Source organism: Triturus cristatus, chromosome 12 (assembly GCF_964204655.1).
Source record: "Triturus cristatus chromosome 12, aTriCri1.1, whole genome shotgun sequence".
Lineage (NCBI taxonomy): Eukaryota > Metazoa > Chordata > Amphibia > Caudata > Salamandridae > Triturus > Triturus cristatus.
The window spans coordinates 585944962-585961301 of record NC_140595.1 but is presented as its reverse complement, the minus strand read 5'-3'; the positions used below and the strand labels follow the sequence as shown (position 1 = coordinate 585961301).

The window sequence follows — 16340 nt, the reverse complement described above, 5'->3', positions numbered from 1 at the left end:
CGCGTACTCAATATAAGTCAATGGGTAAGTAGTGGTTGCAGTTTCTAAGAAGAAGGACCCTTCCCAGAGGACCCTAAAGAAACCCCCTGGAAGATGGAAGGTTGGAGAGTCACCCCACCCATGCATACCCCGGGAACCAGGATACCTACACCAGGGAAGCCAGGTGCGTAGGTGCAAAGTGACGTCGGAAACCGCCGCAGACCACAATGGAGGACATCAGTGAACATGCCACTGGCGAAGAAGGCGAAAGAGTCCGGTGGAGCCCAAGGGTGGATTCAGGAAGAGAGGTAACTGCAAGCAGAGGGGACAGAGTCTATGCCACTCAGGAGTGACCAGGAGGCATGGAAGACGAATGCCCACCTATGTCGGAAGGTGCAGGAGAGTGGACGATGACTATGGCGCTGCACCTGTGCAGGCGACGCTGTGGAAGATCAGGAGAGCTGTTCACGAGCTGTCCCACATCGGATGTCAAGAGCCGTTGGGGAGGGGGGGGGGGGGGGGAAGGAGGTGTCCGGTGGGAGCACCAACAAGCCTTGGCAGCAGCAACAAACATGGCACACGAAAAGGGTACAGTGTCGGGACCAGCAAGGTCTAAGGGACTCACCTTGAGCAGGTAAGTCAGAGTAGGCCCTGCGCAAACAGTGGAGCCCCACTGGAGGCCAAGAAGACCGCAGGCACAGAAGTCGCAAGAGGGCCTCGAGCAGCTCACCAATGATGCAGCACACGGTGCAGAGGATGCGGTGAGGACGAAGATCTTGTTAGCAAGAGATGCTGGAGGCTGGAGCTTTGCGGAGCCAGAAGATCTCTGGAGGAGACAGTCAACAAGCCTTGGCAATGGTAAGTCAACGCAGTGCACACGGGTACTGCTCCAGCGGTTCGGACAAGGGATACAGGCTTCAAACTTGCTAAGAAGACAGTGCAGGCCTCGAGGGAGTTGCAGAACCACACCTGTGTTGCTGAACCTTTGGGAGTTCGCGGGAGCTCAAACGGCAGACCGGTCAGCTTTGTTGCGGTGCCTGCAGATGCAGGGGAGTGACTCCTTTACTCAAATGGAGATTCCATTGGTGTCTTGGATGCCCACAGGCCTGGAGAAGAACCTGTATGGAGCACAGGCAGACAATGCATTAAAATGACAGGAAGGCGAGACAAGGGGCAACAGCAGTCTTCACAGATAGTCTTAGCTCCCAAAGCAAAGTCCAAAGTGCCCAGACAGTTGAAGATGGAAGTAGTTTTGGATCTGGATCTTGTTCCACGATGAATCTGAAGAGACACCCATAGATCAGCCCTTAAGTACCCCAAGGGAAGGGTTTGGACAATTCAGGTGTCCCTCCCAGGAGGGGTTGGACAGTGGGGAGGATACGCCCATGTCCTTTGCCCAGTTTTGCACCAGAGCAGGAGCCAACGGCTCTCCGAACTGGTTCTAGGTGGAGTATACAAGGAGGGAACCAAATGTACCCATCAAAGCAGTCTACTGGGGCTGGCAAGCGCCCCCGCCCCCCCCCCCCCAGCCCAACACACTAAATCCTGTCTGGAAGGTGGTCACACCTCCCTGAGACAGGAAACCTACTGCCTTACCTTCCACTGCTGAGCCATGCTCAAGGAGGGCAGAATCGCGTCTGTGGTCGGCAGCAGACATAGCTTGCTGTCACTCTGGAAGACTGGTACAGAGCGCATGGAGGGCTTTTCCGAGGAGCCCCACAGTGCATGAAATCATACCTCCAACACCGTTTACAGTGTTGAAGTAGGATTCCAACATGTTTAATACCAAACATGCCAGGGTTCGTTACAGCCAGTTGAGAGTTAGACATCGCGTAATGATGCATGACCACTCTCTGTATTGTAATGGCTGACAAACTTATAACGCCTGGAGCATGGACTCCGGGGTTTGTAGAAGTGTCTTGCTCATGCAGAGACACCCACACACTTATAACCAAGTACCCTGCCTTTGGGGTTGAAAGGCCTGCCTTAGGGTGACTTCTAGGTTTTAAATGTAGTGACCTTGGATACAAGTAAACTTATATCTGTCGCAAGTGATGCTAGCACCAGCTTACACAGGTTGCAATGGCAGACCTGTAGTCACAATTTGAGTGTTAACACGGGGTTTGAGAGGCAACATGTGATAAGTCAAAAGAATGAGATACAAAACACATAAGAGTTAGGTACAAAATGAGTCCACGATGTTGCTTGTAATTTCTAACGCGATCTTTATTCAAGATGATGCCAAAGTTCAGTACAGCCAACGCGTTACGCCCAAGCATGGGCTTCTTCAGGGCAAAGTACTAAAGAGGTCTTTGTGGCCAATGGTAGATCCAATAAAGTTCACTCAGTAAGTAACGTGGATGAACGAAAGTTCTCCCAAGAAAAATAGTAAAACTTATCTGGGTGAATGAAGGAGTATACGTAATTATTCTCCTACGATGTTGTTCTCAGTGGTAGATTAAATACTTTGGTACGGTGATCCGTGTTCGGATAGGGTGCCAGTTCTCCCTTATTCGGTTTGTGTTTGAGTGGTCTCCCATGGGTGGCATAATACATGCTTCAGCCCATGGGGGATCCCTGGGGTACCTATACCCTGGGTAACTTCGTACCATATACTAAGTACTTACAAGAGTACACCAGTAGCCAATCTGGGGGGTATCCAAGTACTCACCATGGTCTAGTTTAGGAAGGAAGCATAGAGACTGGGGTGCCTATTGGCAGGATCCCAGTCAGACTAGTCAGAAAAAACACGACACCAGCGAAAAGTGGGGGTAACCATGAAAGCAGATCCTATTTTTCTACACCTACCATGAACCACAGGTAATGCCTGTGGGCAGGCAGGACGGGGATGTGGAAATAGGCGTTCAGCAAGTCTAGCGCTACCATCTAGTCTTCGGGGTCAAGGGCAGACAGAACCTGAACCAAAGTAAGCATCTTGAATTTTTCTTTCTTCAGGAAGTAGTTGAGAGGGTGTAGGTAGATGACAGGGAGGAGGCCTCCATCCTTTTTCAGCACCAAAAAGTACTGCGAATAGCAACCAAAACCTACTTCTGATGCTGGCACCCTCTCAATGGCTCCTTTAGCCTGAAGAGCAAGTACTTCCTGTTGTAAGAGCTAGAGGTGGTCCTCCTTCAGTTGATTGTTGGGCAGTGGCAAAGGTAGAGCATAGCCCTGCTGGACAATTGGAAGGACCCATTTGTCAGAAGTGATTTCCTGCCACTTGGGCAGGTATTGCCGAATACTGCCACCAACTGGATGCCCATGATGGTGAGAGGGCAAATTAAAGCGGCTTTGAGGCTGCAGATGCCTTGAGGGTGGATTGGGTTGACCTCTGGCTCTGGTTCGCACAAGGCTTGTGGGAGCTACAGTCACAAATGTAATGTGATGTCTGCTGGCCCTGGTGCCTGGAGGGTAACGGACGCATCCGATAGCCCCAACCATAGCCAGCTAAAGGGGCAGAAGGTGGAATGGGGCTGTCGAGGGGCCATGGTGTGCTCCAACAACCCAGCCGTGGCCCTACTGCTTTGAAACGCTCAAGCGCAAAATTTGCCTTGTTGCCAAAAAGGCAAATCCCATCGAAGGGCATCTCCTTAAGAGATGCCTGGACATCCCCCAAAAACTCATTACTCCTTAGCCATGCATGATGTCCGAGCAGCACCATAGAAGCAATGGCTCCGCTCAACAAGTCGGTCATATCCAATTCGCATCTTATGGTGAACTTTGCTGCATTTCGCCCATCAGCAACAGCCTGGGAGAGTATGGCCCGTGCATCTTCTGAGACCATAGGCAGCACTTGCGGAACCGTATCTCACACAGTGTGGGAATAACAGCCCAATGAGTATGCGATGTTCACAGACCACAATGCCAGGCTTCGGGAAGAGAAAATCCTCTTTCCAAAGATATCCAGCCTCTTCAATTCCATATCCGGTGGTGTGGTAGGGAATGCACGAGAATTTATCCTGGAGGTTGAGTCCTGGACCACCAGGCTCTGAGTGCGATGCTGAAAGAGAAAGGCAGTCCCCAGGAGCCTGGTCAAGGCAGAGTGAGATAGTCCTGTGCACAGCAGTGCCTGTGCAGGGCTTGGCCCAAGCCCTGAGCAGGCCATCAGTGAGGACTTCATTAAAGGGGAATAGGGGTTCTGAAGAGGATACACTGGGTTGAAGCCCCTTTGTCAAGACATTGGTCTTGACCTCAACCGTATGCAGTTGAAGGTTCAGGATCTCAGCTACCCTTCGGACCACCATCACAAATTAAACCCCTTCCACCGCAGCCACTTTGAGGGGAAAGAGGAAGACAGAGACTGGATTGGCATCCAGAGCAGTGTTCCCTGTAAAGTGCGTGTGTACCTCTGTGACCCCGAGCGTGCAGTGCCCTGTGTGAAGCACGCGCACACACAGCACATCTTGTGAGAGCGTTCGCACTGCTACTTTCAAAACGTGAGCAGCGCGAAAAACTCATTTCCTGGTTGCAGGAAGCGGTAGTAAAGTGGAAGAGGAGAACACGATGGAGCGGCAGGTAAGTGTACTTTTGTACGCCAGCCTGTGCACGCGGTCAGCAGCAAGTGGCTCCTGCACTTGCTGCATTTATTTTCCTAATGGAGTGCGGCTGCGGTTTATTTGTGGGCCTTTGTGAAAATAATTATGCTAATTGCAGCGAATGACAGTGCTGAGATTAACAAAAATACTTTCACATATGCACACAATCAGCCCACAGTCGTGCACTATCAAGAAAAGAAAGCAGAAAGTTCAAAAGCACAACGTGTGCTTTACACGTCGTGTTTTTGGATTTGATGTATGTCTTTTCTTAATGGAGCACGGCTGCGGGCTTATTGTAGGCCATTGTGAAAATATTCGTTAATTGGAGCGTAGGACGGTGCTGTGATTATCAGGAATACTTTCACAAATGCCCACAATCAGCAGGCAGCCACGCTCTATTAAGAAAAGAAATGCATCAAGTCCAAAAGCACAACATGTGCTTTACAATGCAGAGACAGAAAGAAGCACCAAAATACCAGCCGGGCGGCACACTAAGCAGAGATTTCTTAACTTAGGTAAATGAAGTCCAAAAGCACAATATGTGCTTTGCACGTCTTGCTTTTGGACTGGTTGCATTTGTTTTGATTAACACAAGCTATGCTGACAAACATCTCACTCATTTGGTACAGTCAAAGTCCTTTGCAGAGCAGAACGAAGCTTCTGGGGTGAGGGATGGTGTTTTCTGAATAGGCCTTAGAAAACAGATGGAATCATCTGAAAGTACATGTCGTGCTTCTACACTTTCTGAATGCCTTTTGTTAATAGGGGCACAGCTGCGGTGCAGATTGTGTTCCTTTTTAATAGTATTCATGTGCAGCGCCGTGTAGAAGTATGACAGGCGATGCGATTAACATACATACTTTTAAAAAGGCACACAATCTGCCCCCAGCCATGCTCCTATTACCAAAAGGAAGGCAGGCAGTCCAGAACCACGACAGGGGCCCTGGGTCAAATGTATTTTGGGGGGCCCTGTTCGAAACCACTTTGATTTTATGATCCAGTTTCAGCTCTATCATGCCCTTTCTGGTCAAATCCTAAATGGGTGTATATCTGATATAAATCATATTTTTTGTAGGTCACTTGCTGCATCATTTCTATGTGGGATCTTTTGACGGCTTGTATGCGGCTCAGTCCTGAATTTCCTAGTTCACCTTTTTTCTTTTGCAGGTTTGTGAGACCGTACTTTCGATATAACTGCACAGGCAGACGTGAGTACAGGCAGAACTAACAGGTAAATGTTTGGTAGAGTAAAACTGTGGTGCATCCTGTACATTGTAGTATAATAACATACCTAACCTATGTTTTCTTCTGTTGCAGGTTTTGCAGACAGTACCACATGCACACTTGAACGGGCATACGTGAGTACAAGCACAACAACAGGTAATTGTTTTAGTAGAGTTGCCTTGTGGTGCAAATGGTATATTGCTATATCACAATGTGCCATAACAATCTTTACTTCTATTGCAGGCTGTACGTACAGTGCTAGATATAGGTCTAGAAGGGAAGGGCAGAGAACAGAAAAATCCAGGTAATTACACTCTACGTTTTTCAGGCAATGCCTCACTACTGTGGGACAGATTGCATTCATGAGCATAGACACCAACTTTAGCAATGTTCCTTTTCTTTTGCAGGGTTTGTGGCATAGCAGGCTAAAACTGGTAGGCACAAAAATGTTCAAGAGCAAAACAAACTTTTGCAGAGTGCGGTGCTTCACAATAAAGGAAGAAATGTTGCCTTGTATTCAAGGAAGAGTGTATAAAAGAAATGGTGAAGGCTGAGACACAGAAATCACAAAGCAAGGTTCATGTGCAACTCGGGGAATTATTTCAATACAGCCCAGACCTGGGCTTGATTTGCAAAGCATATGCCGAAGCCAAGATTGTTGGGGACCTTTCTACAGGGAAGAAATGGAATGATGGCTGGAAACTGGATTACATGAAACGCCATCTAATTAGCAAAGTTCACAAGTCAGCTTTGGTGATTTTGAGAAACAAAAGTGCTGCTGCCAGGTTTGGTTATGGAGTGCAAGCAATGCTGACAAACTGCCACCGACAAAGCAAACAGAATCGAAGTGGATGAATGACAAAGATCCCTGCCTGAGGAGATAAAGATTCTCATCAACGTGTTGCTGGCTGTCAAGTTGTATACTTCAATGTTGTCTGTCCAAGACATCTATGACCACCGAGCTTTGTATGTGAAGATACCAGACAGCTGGAGGAGCCTATGCCTTTGAGTTGCTTGAGGCCATCAATAGCGTGATACACTGCAAAGCAATGGCAGAACTTCGAAACGCTCTATCACAAATTGATAATTGATGAGAGCACAGATATTTCTGTTACAAAAATGCTCATCCAGTACTTCAAGTTCCGACCTGTAACATCAACAGAGCACAAAACACTGTTAGGGCATAGTGAATCGGACTAGTTGTAATGCTGAGGCTATCACTACTGCTGTGAAAGAATTCTACACTGCCAATGAACTGGACCTTATGAGAATAGTCATGTTGGCATCTGATGGTGCATCTGTGATGCTGGGCAAGAAGAATGGTGTTGCTGCTTGCCTTAAACAATCAATTCCTCATCTAGTTGAGCAGCATTGTGTCACCCATCGGGAATATTTTGGAGTGGATGATGCCTGGAAAAGGGTTCAGTTGATTAAAGAGATGGAGACATTATTGAGGACTGTCTATACTGTGTTCTCCAGATCTCCTGCAAGGAACTCCAAGTTGAATAAAATCGCATCGGTCACTGAATGTGAAGTGGTCGCCTTTTGACCATTGAATGAAGTCCGGTGGCTTTCAAGGCATTTTGCATTTGGTGCACTAGTTCTGAATTACGAGGCTGTTCTTAAGTACTTTGAGCATGAGAAAGTGGAGGAGAATGATCCAGTTGCTAAACATGGTTACAAAAAGCTATCAGACTCAAACTACCATATTTCCCTTGCAGTACTTAATGACATTCTGGGTGAATTTGCATCTTTGTGCAAATTGTTCCAAAAAAGTTATTTGACTACTGTTGAAGCTGTACAGTATGCAAGAGCAAAGATTGGCTAAATTAAGGAACAGTACTTGGGAGACACTGTCTTTATGAGCAGCACGGTAATAGATCTGATGGTGTTGTACAAGGAAGGACAAGAGTTTGACAGTGGGCCTATTTTGTCTTTTGTTTCCCTTCTTTGTGAGCACATGCAAAAAAGGTTCCCTGAAAGTGAACTGAAAGAATGGGCAAGTTTTGAATTCCGGACAACAGCAACACAATCACATTTTGATTTTGGGACTGAGAATGTACAAAGACTTGCTGAAAAGTATAAAAATATCTTGGTCATGGGTGATTGTGAAACACCGGAAGATGTTGTTCGACAATACAGAGAATATAAATATGTGGTGGTAGAACATGTAAAGGGTGGGTTATTTACCACCTTTCAAGACATGGTCAATTTCACTGTAGGCAATGCTGCTCAGTACAGTGTGGTGTATCAGCTTGCTGATGTCTGCGCAACATTTCAAGCATCTAGTACAGATTGTGAACAGGGATTCAGCCCCATGAACACTATCAAGAGTAAATTGAGAAAGACTAGAGCAGATGCGTTTGGAAATGCGGAAGAGGACAACGGCCTACCTCCTGAATGGGACAGTTGACCTCAATAGAGTTTATCAGCACTGGAAAAATGTCAAGGATCGACGTGAGAAGCAACCAGGTCACCCATCTAGTGATGGCACTTGACTTGTGTGAACGGCCCTCTGTCACAGTCCATATTTGCCTGCATGTCACACATTTCACAAACTATCTCCGACGGGATAGCCCAATATTACTCACATGCACATCAAACTGTAAATATGTTATGTAATTGTGTAACTTACTGTGTATATGTGATCCTGTATAGGCTCCCAACATTTCCACACCCTAAGAACAGTGCTCCAGTTGAGAAACTTTAGTAAAATCTCATGATGGTACCACCGTTGGGAGTCTTGTGCTTTTCTAAACCCGAAGTGTACTTGCCTGTGTAACCAATTCATGTCATGGCATGTGCATTCAAATTGCAAACCTGCCTTAAGACCTTTAACGTTGTACTCTATGTGTGGAAATGCACTGTCTTATCACTTTTTTAAGCATGAGTTTGGAGTGGTATTTTGTGCTGCTACACATGAGCGGTCTAGTTCCTGGCGCACATAGCCGTGGCTACAGCGCATAGCGACCCTACACTGCCACACACAGAAAAAAAGAAATAGAGGGGACATTGATCCAGATCACTGGAGTCAGCTAGGTCATCATACCAGATGTCACCAGCCATGGACTAGGGGGTCTGAGTAGCCATAAGTATCCTAAGAACCCCTCCATTCAAGTTCCTCAAAGGGCCCTTCAGGGAAATAGGTCTTCGCTTTAATTCAGGACTTGTGGGCCTGGTTGATGCTGGTCCGGCTCTATATCTGAGTCAGGAATCATAATGTGGTCAGCGGTGCCAGGAACGGCGCCACTGGATTGGTCACCAGATAGATTGCAAAGCCACGCCGGGGCCGATCCAGTTCAACTAACGGATCATGAGAGCCTGACTGGCATTGAGGGCAGACCCACCAGTCAGAATCCCTTCCAAACCCATGGGACCTAAGGTGCTCCAGAGGGGGTTAAACCGCCCACAAATGAGGCTCACGACCTCAAAACTCCAACAGTTAGGCAGGACCCGTTCTAGCAAACTTGGGGAAGCGCAGAGCAGACCCTGTGTCAGACACCAGCTCCACAGGAACAACCTGGTAGCAAGGTCTGGATTTGTGGCATTGTTCCCTCGCATCATCCGATGAATAACCGACACGAAGAACTCGAAGAGTGCTTCGACTTCTTGTGGGACTTAGCAGAAGACGTCCAGGATTGCGACGATGACCAGTGTGAATGACTCTGGGAGCAACCCAGAGACTTCCCTCGCGAACTGGACCTGGCGCAGTTGGTGGCAGGAGGCTAGACGCTTCATGGTCCGTTTGCAGATGGCCTTCATGTTTATGGTCCTGCAATCAACGCAGGCTGAGGAGTCGTGGACCCATTCTAGGTACCACAGACACACCAAGTGGGGTCTGTCACAAACATCTGCCTCTGACGGGCATTACAAGACTTCAGCCCGGTTGCTTTTTTCCCCAGGGACATTTCTCAGGAAAAAAGGCACACTAATCCAGTTTGAAAAAAGGGTTGAAAAAATTCAGTCAAAATGTAACTAAGGGGAGCATGTCCAGATCCAGAAGGAACTGAGGTCCGGGAGCTGGGGTGGCACCTATTTTTAAAATCTTTTTTATCTTTATTGGGTTTTTAAACAAACAAAACCATAAAGCACAGGTACAGTTGACAAATGAATTCAGTGAGAGCTTAGTTCATATGCCGGAAGGAATAAACCTAAGAGATTCCTCAGGCGAGTACAGCAAGGATCATATGGTTCATTACTCATGTTTGTGTACTTGCAGGAGAGCTTGTCAAGTGTACACGACAAGAGGGAGGGTAAATAATCTCAGAAAGTGTGGGGGGGGGGGGGGGGGGGGGGAGGGAAACGGATAGGGTTGGGGTGGTATGTTGTGAAGAAACGGCATGACTGACCTAGACAGTATGAATGGGGTAGTATAACATTTTGTAGATGAGCGAAGAGGAGAGGGGGAACAGCAGGTGCTGCTTGACGCAAAGGCAGCCACTACGGGGGAGAGCTGATCATTTCTAGAGCAGAGCAAAAACACTTAGGGAAGGGTGAACCAGTGAGAAGAAATGGGCTGTTTGCGGAGACTCCGGACTTCCTCATAGCGAAGGGCGTCTTTCTCTGTCACACCCCACTTGTGGACTGCGCCTTGCCAGGCGTCGACAGGGGGTCGCTAATGAACACCAGTGCAGGGTTAGAGTACGCTTGGTGAGGAGAAGCGAGCGCACACCTTGTGGGACTTGTGATGCCTGAAGATGCAGCGTGAACACGCCTCCCCAGTGTGGATATCAGTGAGCTCCAAGACTTGTTGCAATGTGTATTGCACTTTTTTCCAGAAGTAGTGTAGAGCTGGGCAGGACCCTATCCTGTGCTCTAGGTCAGTTCCTGGAGCCTGAAAGTGCAGGCAATGACCAGTTGCTTGTGGGAAGAAGCGATTAATTTGGGCTGGGGTGAAGTAGGCGCGCTGTAGCATGAAGAGTTGAAGGTTTCTGAAACGCGAGTTACGGGATACTTTTTGTGGAAACTCGAGGGCAGTCTCCCACTCCTCATCGTGCAGTGTTCGCCCAAACTCCTCCTCCCATTTGTGCGATGCGATATCTAGGGAGTGTATCTTCAGCTCACGGATAGCTTTATACAGCCAAGTGATAAGGTGACGGCCAAGACCCATCAAGAGGATCACTTGCAGCACAAGGTGTGTTAACGGTTCTGATTCTGTTGTCTTCTATAAGGTATGGCACGTGTGAGTGAGTTGCCTGTGGATGAGGAATTGCCCTGTAGGCAGACCATAGTCTGCTACTAACTGGTCGAATGTGAGGAGCAGCCATCAAGAAACAGGTCCCCAGATGTGAGGATTGAGTGTTCAGTCCAGGGGGCTAAGCCACATTAGGTGAAAGTACCCGGAAATTTGGGGAGTCCAACTAGGTGCAGTGCAGGAGCATATACCGGGGACAAAAGATGTATTCTAGCCATGCAAGCCCATGTCACTGCCACCTGAAGGGGTGGTGGGGGAGGGGGATGCTATTTTTGAAAGGAGTCTGTGTATCCCTGGAGAGGGCAGGGTACCGCCCACACCAGGGGTCTCTGCGACGTGCCCCTCAGATGTCTAGCGCAACAACCATTGTAGTTGTGTGCAGGAGCGGATCGTGCACGTAAGAGCGGTGTGGAAGGGACTCAACAGATGACGAGGGGAAAAAGTATTACTTATTTATTTCTTTGTCAGTCTGATAAGGACCCCCACCAGCCCCACCGCCCTTACCTGCACAAGCCGCTCCTGGTTGTGTGCTCACTAAATATGCCACGAATGGTGGGGTGCACATTCCACCCTGGTACATCAGGAGCTGAAGTTAGGGAGGCACCTATATAGGCACTGCGCATGTCACTTCTAGCGCAGATAACGTCCTGTGGAGTCAAACTACGCCAGCTACCGGCATGTAAAGAGATTGTTAAAAAATTTCTGAATCCAGTCTGACTCTGGGAAATATTCTAAGGTAAGTAATCTGCGCTTACAAGTCTATCAGATATTCAAGTACCTTAGACTCAAAGCCGAGAAAATGTGATCCTTCGAACTACAACACTGATGTTTAGGGAGCTTCTTTCAAGGTTGATCATTGGCAGCTCAAGGTATTAATTAGAAGTGAAGGGCAGGGAGTTTATGAAAGTCAGTAATTTCATTTTGCATTTACTGACAGAAACCAGAAACTGAGAAAACAAGGCCACCTGGGAGCTACATCTTCTGACAGTTGCATAATGGTCAATTCTAAAACACTTGTTAGCAAGCCAAATCATTTGGCAGCATACTAGCTTGCCTTCTCACAAAAAGGTTTAAGCCTATTTAATGTTGTCACCTGACAGAAAAGTCCAAGATCCAGAACATACTGTGCTATGTCCCATAGCTGCCTGCGACACAACATTACTGCCACGTAGTCATCCGTGCTAAGACCTGGGGCGTACATGGAACATAAAAGACAAATTGTCTTTTACAATGCCAAGAAGCCAAGTCATGGACAAACATAACGCCTTATAAATACCACCCAACAAAAAGAACCAAATAAGCTGGCCTATACCCATCTCTGGACACAATAACGGAAATGTCGGATTAGTGCATCTCAATGACAGTATAATCCGAGACTGGCAGTTTATTCTGCTTCTCTGGATGACAGCAACATTTTAAATCAGGAGGAAGCAAAGATCACCCCAAGGGGTCAAAAACGGACCCTATTATAGAGACTGTTTCTAAACTAGAAAAAGTATCAAGTGTCTGAAAACAGAAAAATTCGACTTGCGTAGTTTCAAATTTTCGTTTCCCTTAGCAGTTGCAAGAGGTTTGAAAAAGGCACTGCATTATCCAAGCTCAGGCTGTGGATAGAGCAGGCGAAGAAATTATTTTTAAATGAATAGAGTGATTATGGGGTCGCTCCCTTTTTCAGGATTATTATTCACCCCATATTTACCAGACGAAAATTAGCATTAAAAACAGAATGGAAAGAACGGCTCAGCTCTCAGACATCAACCTAAAATGTGCACTTAATTTTCCCAGCATTAAGATGCCTCTCAAATAATCTGTCTCTTTGGTAAGCCTCCATATGTCTATATGTCAAACGGTGAGTTAAAATAAAAACACGAATAGAGTAAGGACTGCACTCAGCTACTTAAAATAAATTCCTGAAGTAACTGAAAGCCGGAGTACTTTTCTTTGATTTTTTCTTTTTTCTTTACACGTGATTGAGGAATCCATGTTCGTTCTACTCCTTGAGGCAGATGTCTAAAAGTACTTAGAGAAAATGTTTTTTTTTCCTTGCATTTTGTTTTCGTTGAGGAGCCTCTGGTGATTTGTAACATGTGAAAATGTTATTGCATTAGGCATTTGGGTAGAGGAGTTGAGGCAGCAGCTTGAGGGCCTCTGATAGGCAACATTTTCCTTTTCTTGCATTTTGCTTTCCTTGACAAGAGTCTGACTCTTGAAGATGTCATACATTACCAGAGGCAAACATGAATTATAGGAGGAAGCATTTCAACATGGAAGTCAGGGTGCCCTCCTCACCCTATACTATTCATGAGCACAAGCCACTTCATCTTTCGCAGCCACAACCTGGATTCCCCTCTCACTTGGGAATCTAGGCTTCAATGACATGAGGTATAAGCAACTGACAGAAGATTGAACAATGGCATTGGCAGACAACACCTCATGACCATCTCCATCTTCAAAATACATCTAGGGCAAAACTTGTCGAGTACGAGTTCCATAGCTAAACAAGGAAAAAAACATTTGGTTTTACAAAGAAGCACTGAGAAAGGAAACATTTCAAAACAGCGTCTTGGTTACAACCAGTCAAAGAGAGGCACGATAGGAGATTTAAGATGTATTAAACGTTCTTTAAGGAAAACAAATAGGTACCTAAAAAGAAACACATCAATGTTGTTTGATCTTAACAGTGGGAATTAACCTGCTTAGGAAATTGGAAATCACTACCTTAAACATAAAACATGGCTGTTGGGGATTATGATTAAGAACTGGTCAGTCGAGCGTATTGGGATTCCATGGATACTCCTGAACATATACATAAGCCCTCAGGAAGCAACAACAACAAAAAAGATGGTTCTTAATATGCTTGAAGATACCAGAACTAAATTAAAATAGTTATGTCCAGAAGCTTTCTGGCTTCTAACTGGCGACTAAAATCTAAATTTATTGTCTGCCAAAATATGTAACAAAACAAAACCAGTTGTGGAGTATACCTTCATCCATCTATTCCTTACAAACCAAGAAATAAGATCACGTAGGCAAGCTACTCCTTGGCCTGTAACAGGCGGCAGATTTGAGAGTATTAAATGGCCAATTTGAAGAAGCTCAACCTGCAGCCACTCTATTAACTCCTTGTACAGCATCCTCTATAGATTATACCCCAACAAGTTTACATTAGTTAAGGGATTTAACATTTTTTAGTATTAATTCTAAATAGTGAGAACTCGCTTGACTCAGCAGATCTTGACAAATTAATCCTTTGTTAGTTCTAGAACAATTGGACGTTACTTACTTTTGGTAACACCTTATCTGGTAGAGACATAATCTAGCCGCAGATTTCTTACCTTTGAACTTCCAGGCGTCAGGCTGGATCTGGAAGATTTTTAAATAGCAGTACCCCTATGCGCCGGTAGATGGTGTTGGTCGACTCCGCGTGACGTCGTTAGCGTCATGTCAGCCGTCGTGGTGACGTCCACGTCATCAAAATAACCGCCACTCTGGCGTGCTGAAGTCAGTACTTTTAACGACTTTCCACGCCAGGAGCCATGAAGTGATTGACCATGGTGTGTTAAAAAGAAGACAGCTAGGGCCCTGAAGGATAAACAGCCCTGACACTAAATACAATTCAGCAGTGGGTGGAGGATGAGTGCGTTGGTAAGGAATCTGCAGCTAGATCATGTCTCTACCAGATAAGGAGTTACTGAAGGTAAGTAAATTGTCCATCTGATAGAGACATCTAGCCGCAGATTCTTTACCTTTGAACAGATACGCAATAGTGTCTGGCAAACGTGAGCAGAGATGCCCATGTGGCCGCTTGGCAGATATCAGATATGGGGACACCACGGTGGAGAGCTGTGGTGGCTGCTTTTGCCCTGGTGGAATGGGCTCGAACCCCTTCAGGAGGATCTTTTTTTACCAAGGAGTAAAAAACTTTGATACAGAGGATAACCCAGCAGGATATAGTCCCCTTTTGGACAGCTTGCCCCTTCTTTGCACCCACACAGCCTATAAAGAGTCGGTCTTCCACCTGGAACTCTTTGGTTCGATCGAGGTAGAACGATAACGCTCTTTTTGGGTCCAGAGGATGGAGACGCTCCGCTTCCTTGAAGGGGTGCATTGAAAGTGAGCAGAGTAACAGACTGTCCCAAATGAAAGGGTGTTACCACCATAGGCAGAAAAGATGCCCTTGTACAGAGCCCTGCTTCAGACGAAAGACTACCAGGTAAGGAGACTGATGACAGTGCTTGCAGTATGCTCACCCTCCTAGCAGAGGTTCTTGCCACTAAAAAATGGTTTTGAGCAAGCAACCATAGAGGGGAGTTGTGCAGCGGCTCAAATGGTGCGCACATCAGAAAGGTGAGGACCAAATTAAGGTCCTACTGTTGCATGATAAAAGAGGAAGGGGAAAACAAATGGGTTAACCCCTTCAAGAATCTCTGCAACAGAGGGGATTTGAAAAGGGAAGGCTGATCAGGCAGCCAAAGAAAAGAGGAAAGGACTAATAAGTAGCCTTTCAGAGTGCCCAGAGCAGATCCCCGCTGAGTCACAGAGAGAATAAACATGAGAATGTCTGACAGGGAGGCAGTAAGGGGGACCACAGACTGCTCTGTACAATATTTACAAAACTTGCTCCATCGGCAGGTGTAGTCCGACTTTGTGGAGGGATACTTGGCTGCCTGAATAACCTCACAGACGGGAGGAAGGTCGAAAGCGGTCAACTGTCACTGCTCAATCTCCATGCAAGGAGGCGTAAAGTGGACAGATTCGGGTGGAGGACCCTTCCCTGCTGCAGCAACAGAAGATCCTCTCTAAGGGGCAGCCTGATCAGAGGATCAATGCTCATTGCCAAAAGCTTGGGATACCAGACTCTCCATGCAGAGACCAAAGCCACAAGAAAAACTTGTGCCCGGTCGCTCCTGATCTTCTGGATCACTCTTGGCAGGAGTGGTATGGGCAGAAAGGTGTACAGGAGACTGTGTTGTCCGTGAACACCTGAACTAGCCTTCCCTTGATGGGCGGCAAGAAGGCTTTTTGTGTCACTACTGCGAGGTCTGGATGGGAAGGGAGAGGGGCCTGCACTTGATCCATTTGTGGTTCAACAGCCACCACTCCAGGTCTTTTGCAGTGCCCTCCGAGATCTGAACTAGGTCGGTGAGATTTCCCTGATGCTGCGCCCATTGGAACATCAGGCCACATAGCAGTGCCTGCAAGTGCCATTTGGCATGGTCAACAAGTAGGATGCAGGAGGCCACGAGGCCCAACAGCCTCAGAGCCATTTTCACCAAAATCCAGGATAGAGGCTGAAACATCGATATCGTAGCCGGAATATCCTGGACTCACCGCTCGTAATAAGGCAAAAACTGCACCGCATCCAGAACTGCTTCAATGAAAGGGAGCATCTGGGAAGGAATCAGGTG

The 16340-nt window shown here is 46.8% G+C and overlaps 1 protein-coding gene across 3 annotated transcripts in view; it reads right to left on the bottom strand.

Annotated features, from left to right (window-relative positions):
• DHODH (dihydroorotate dehydrogenase (quinone)) overlaps window positions 1–16340 on the bottom strand; it is a 212406-nt gene that overhangs the window by 73187 nt on the left and 122879 nt on the right. The window contains exon 8 of one of the 3 annotated variants that reach the window (XM_085637376.1): window positions 921–1097. The exons of the other annotated variants lie outside the window; for them this stretch is intronic. Coding sequence (XP_085493502.1) covers window positions 1042–1097 — 56 coding nt within the window. The 3' untranslated portion in view covers window positions 921–1041. Of the gene's footprint in view, window positions 1–920; window positions 1098–16340 lie in introns of those variants that run through there. 3 annotated transcript variants of the gene reach the window in all.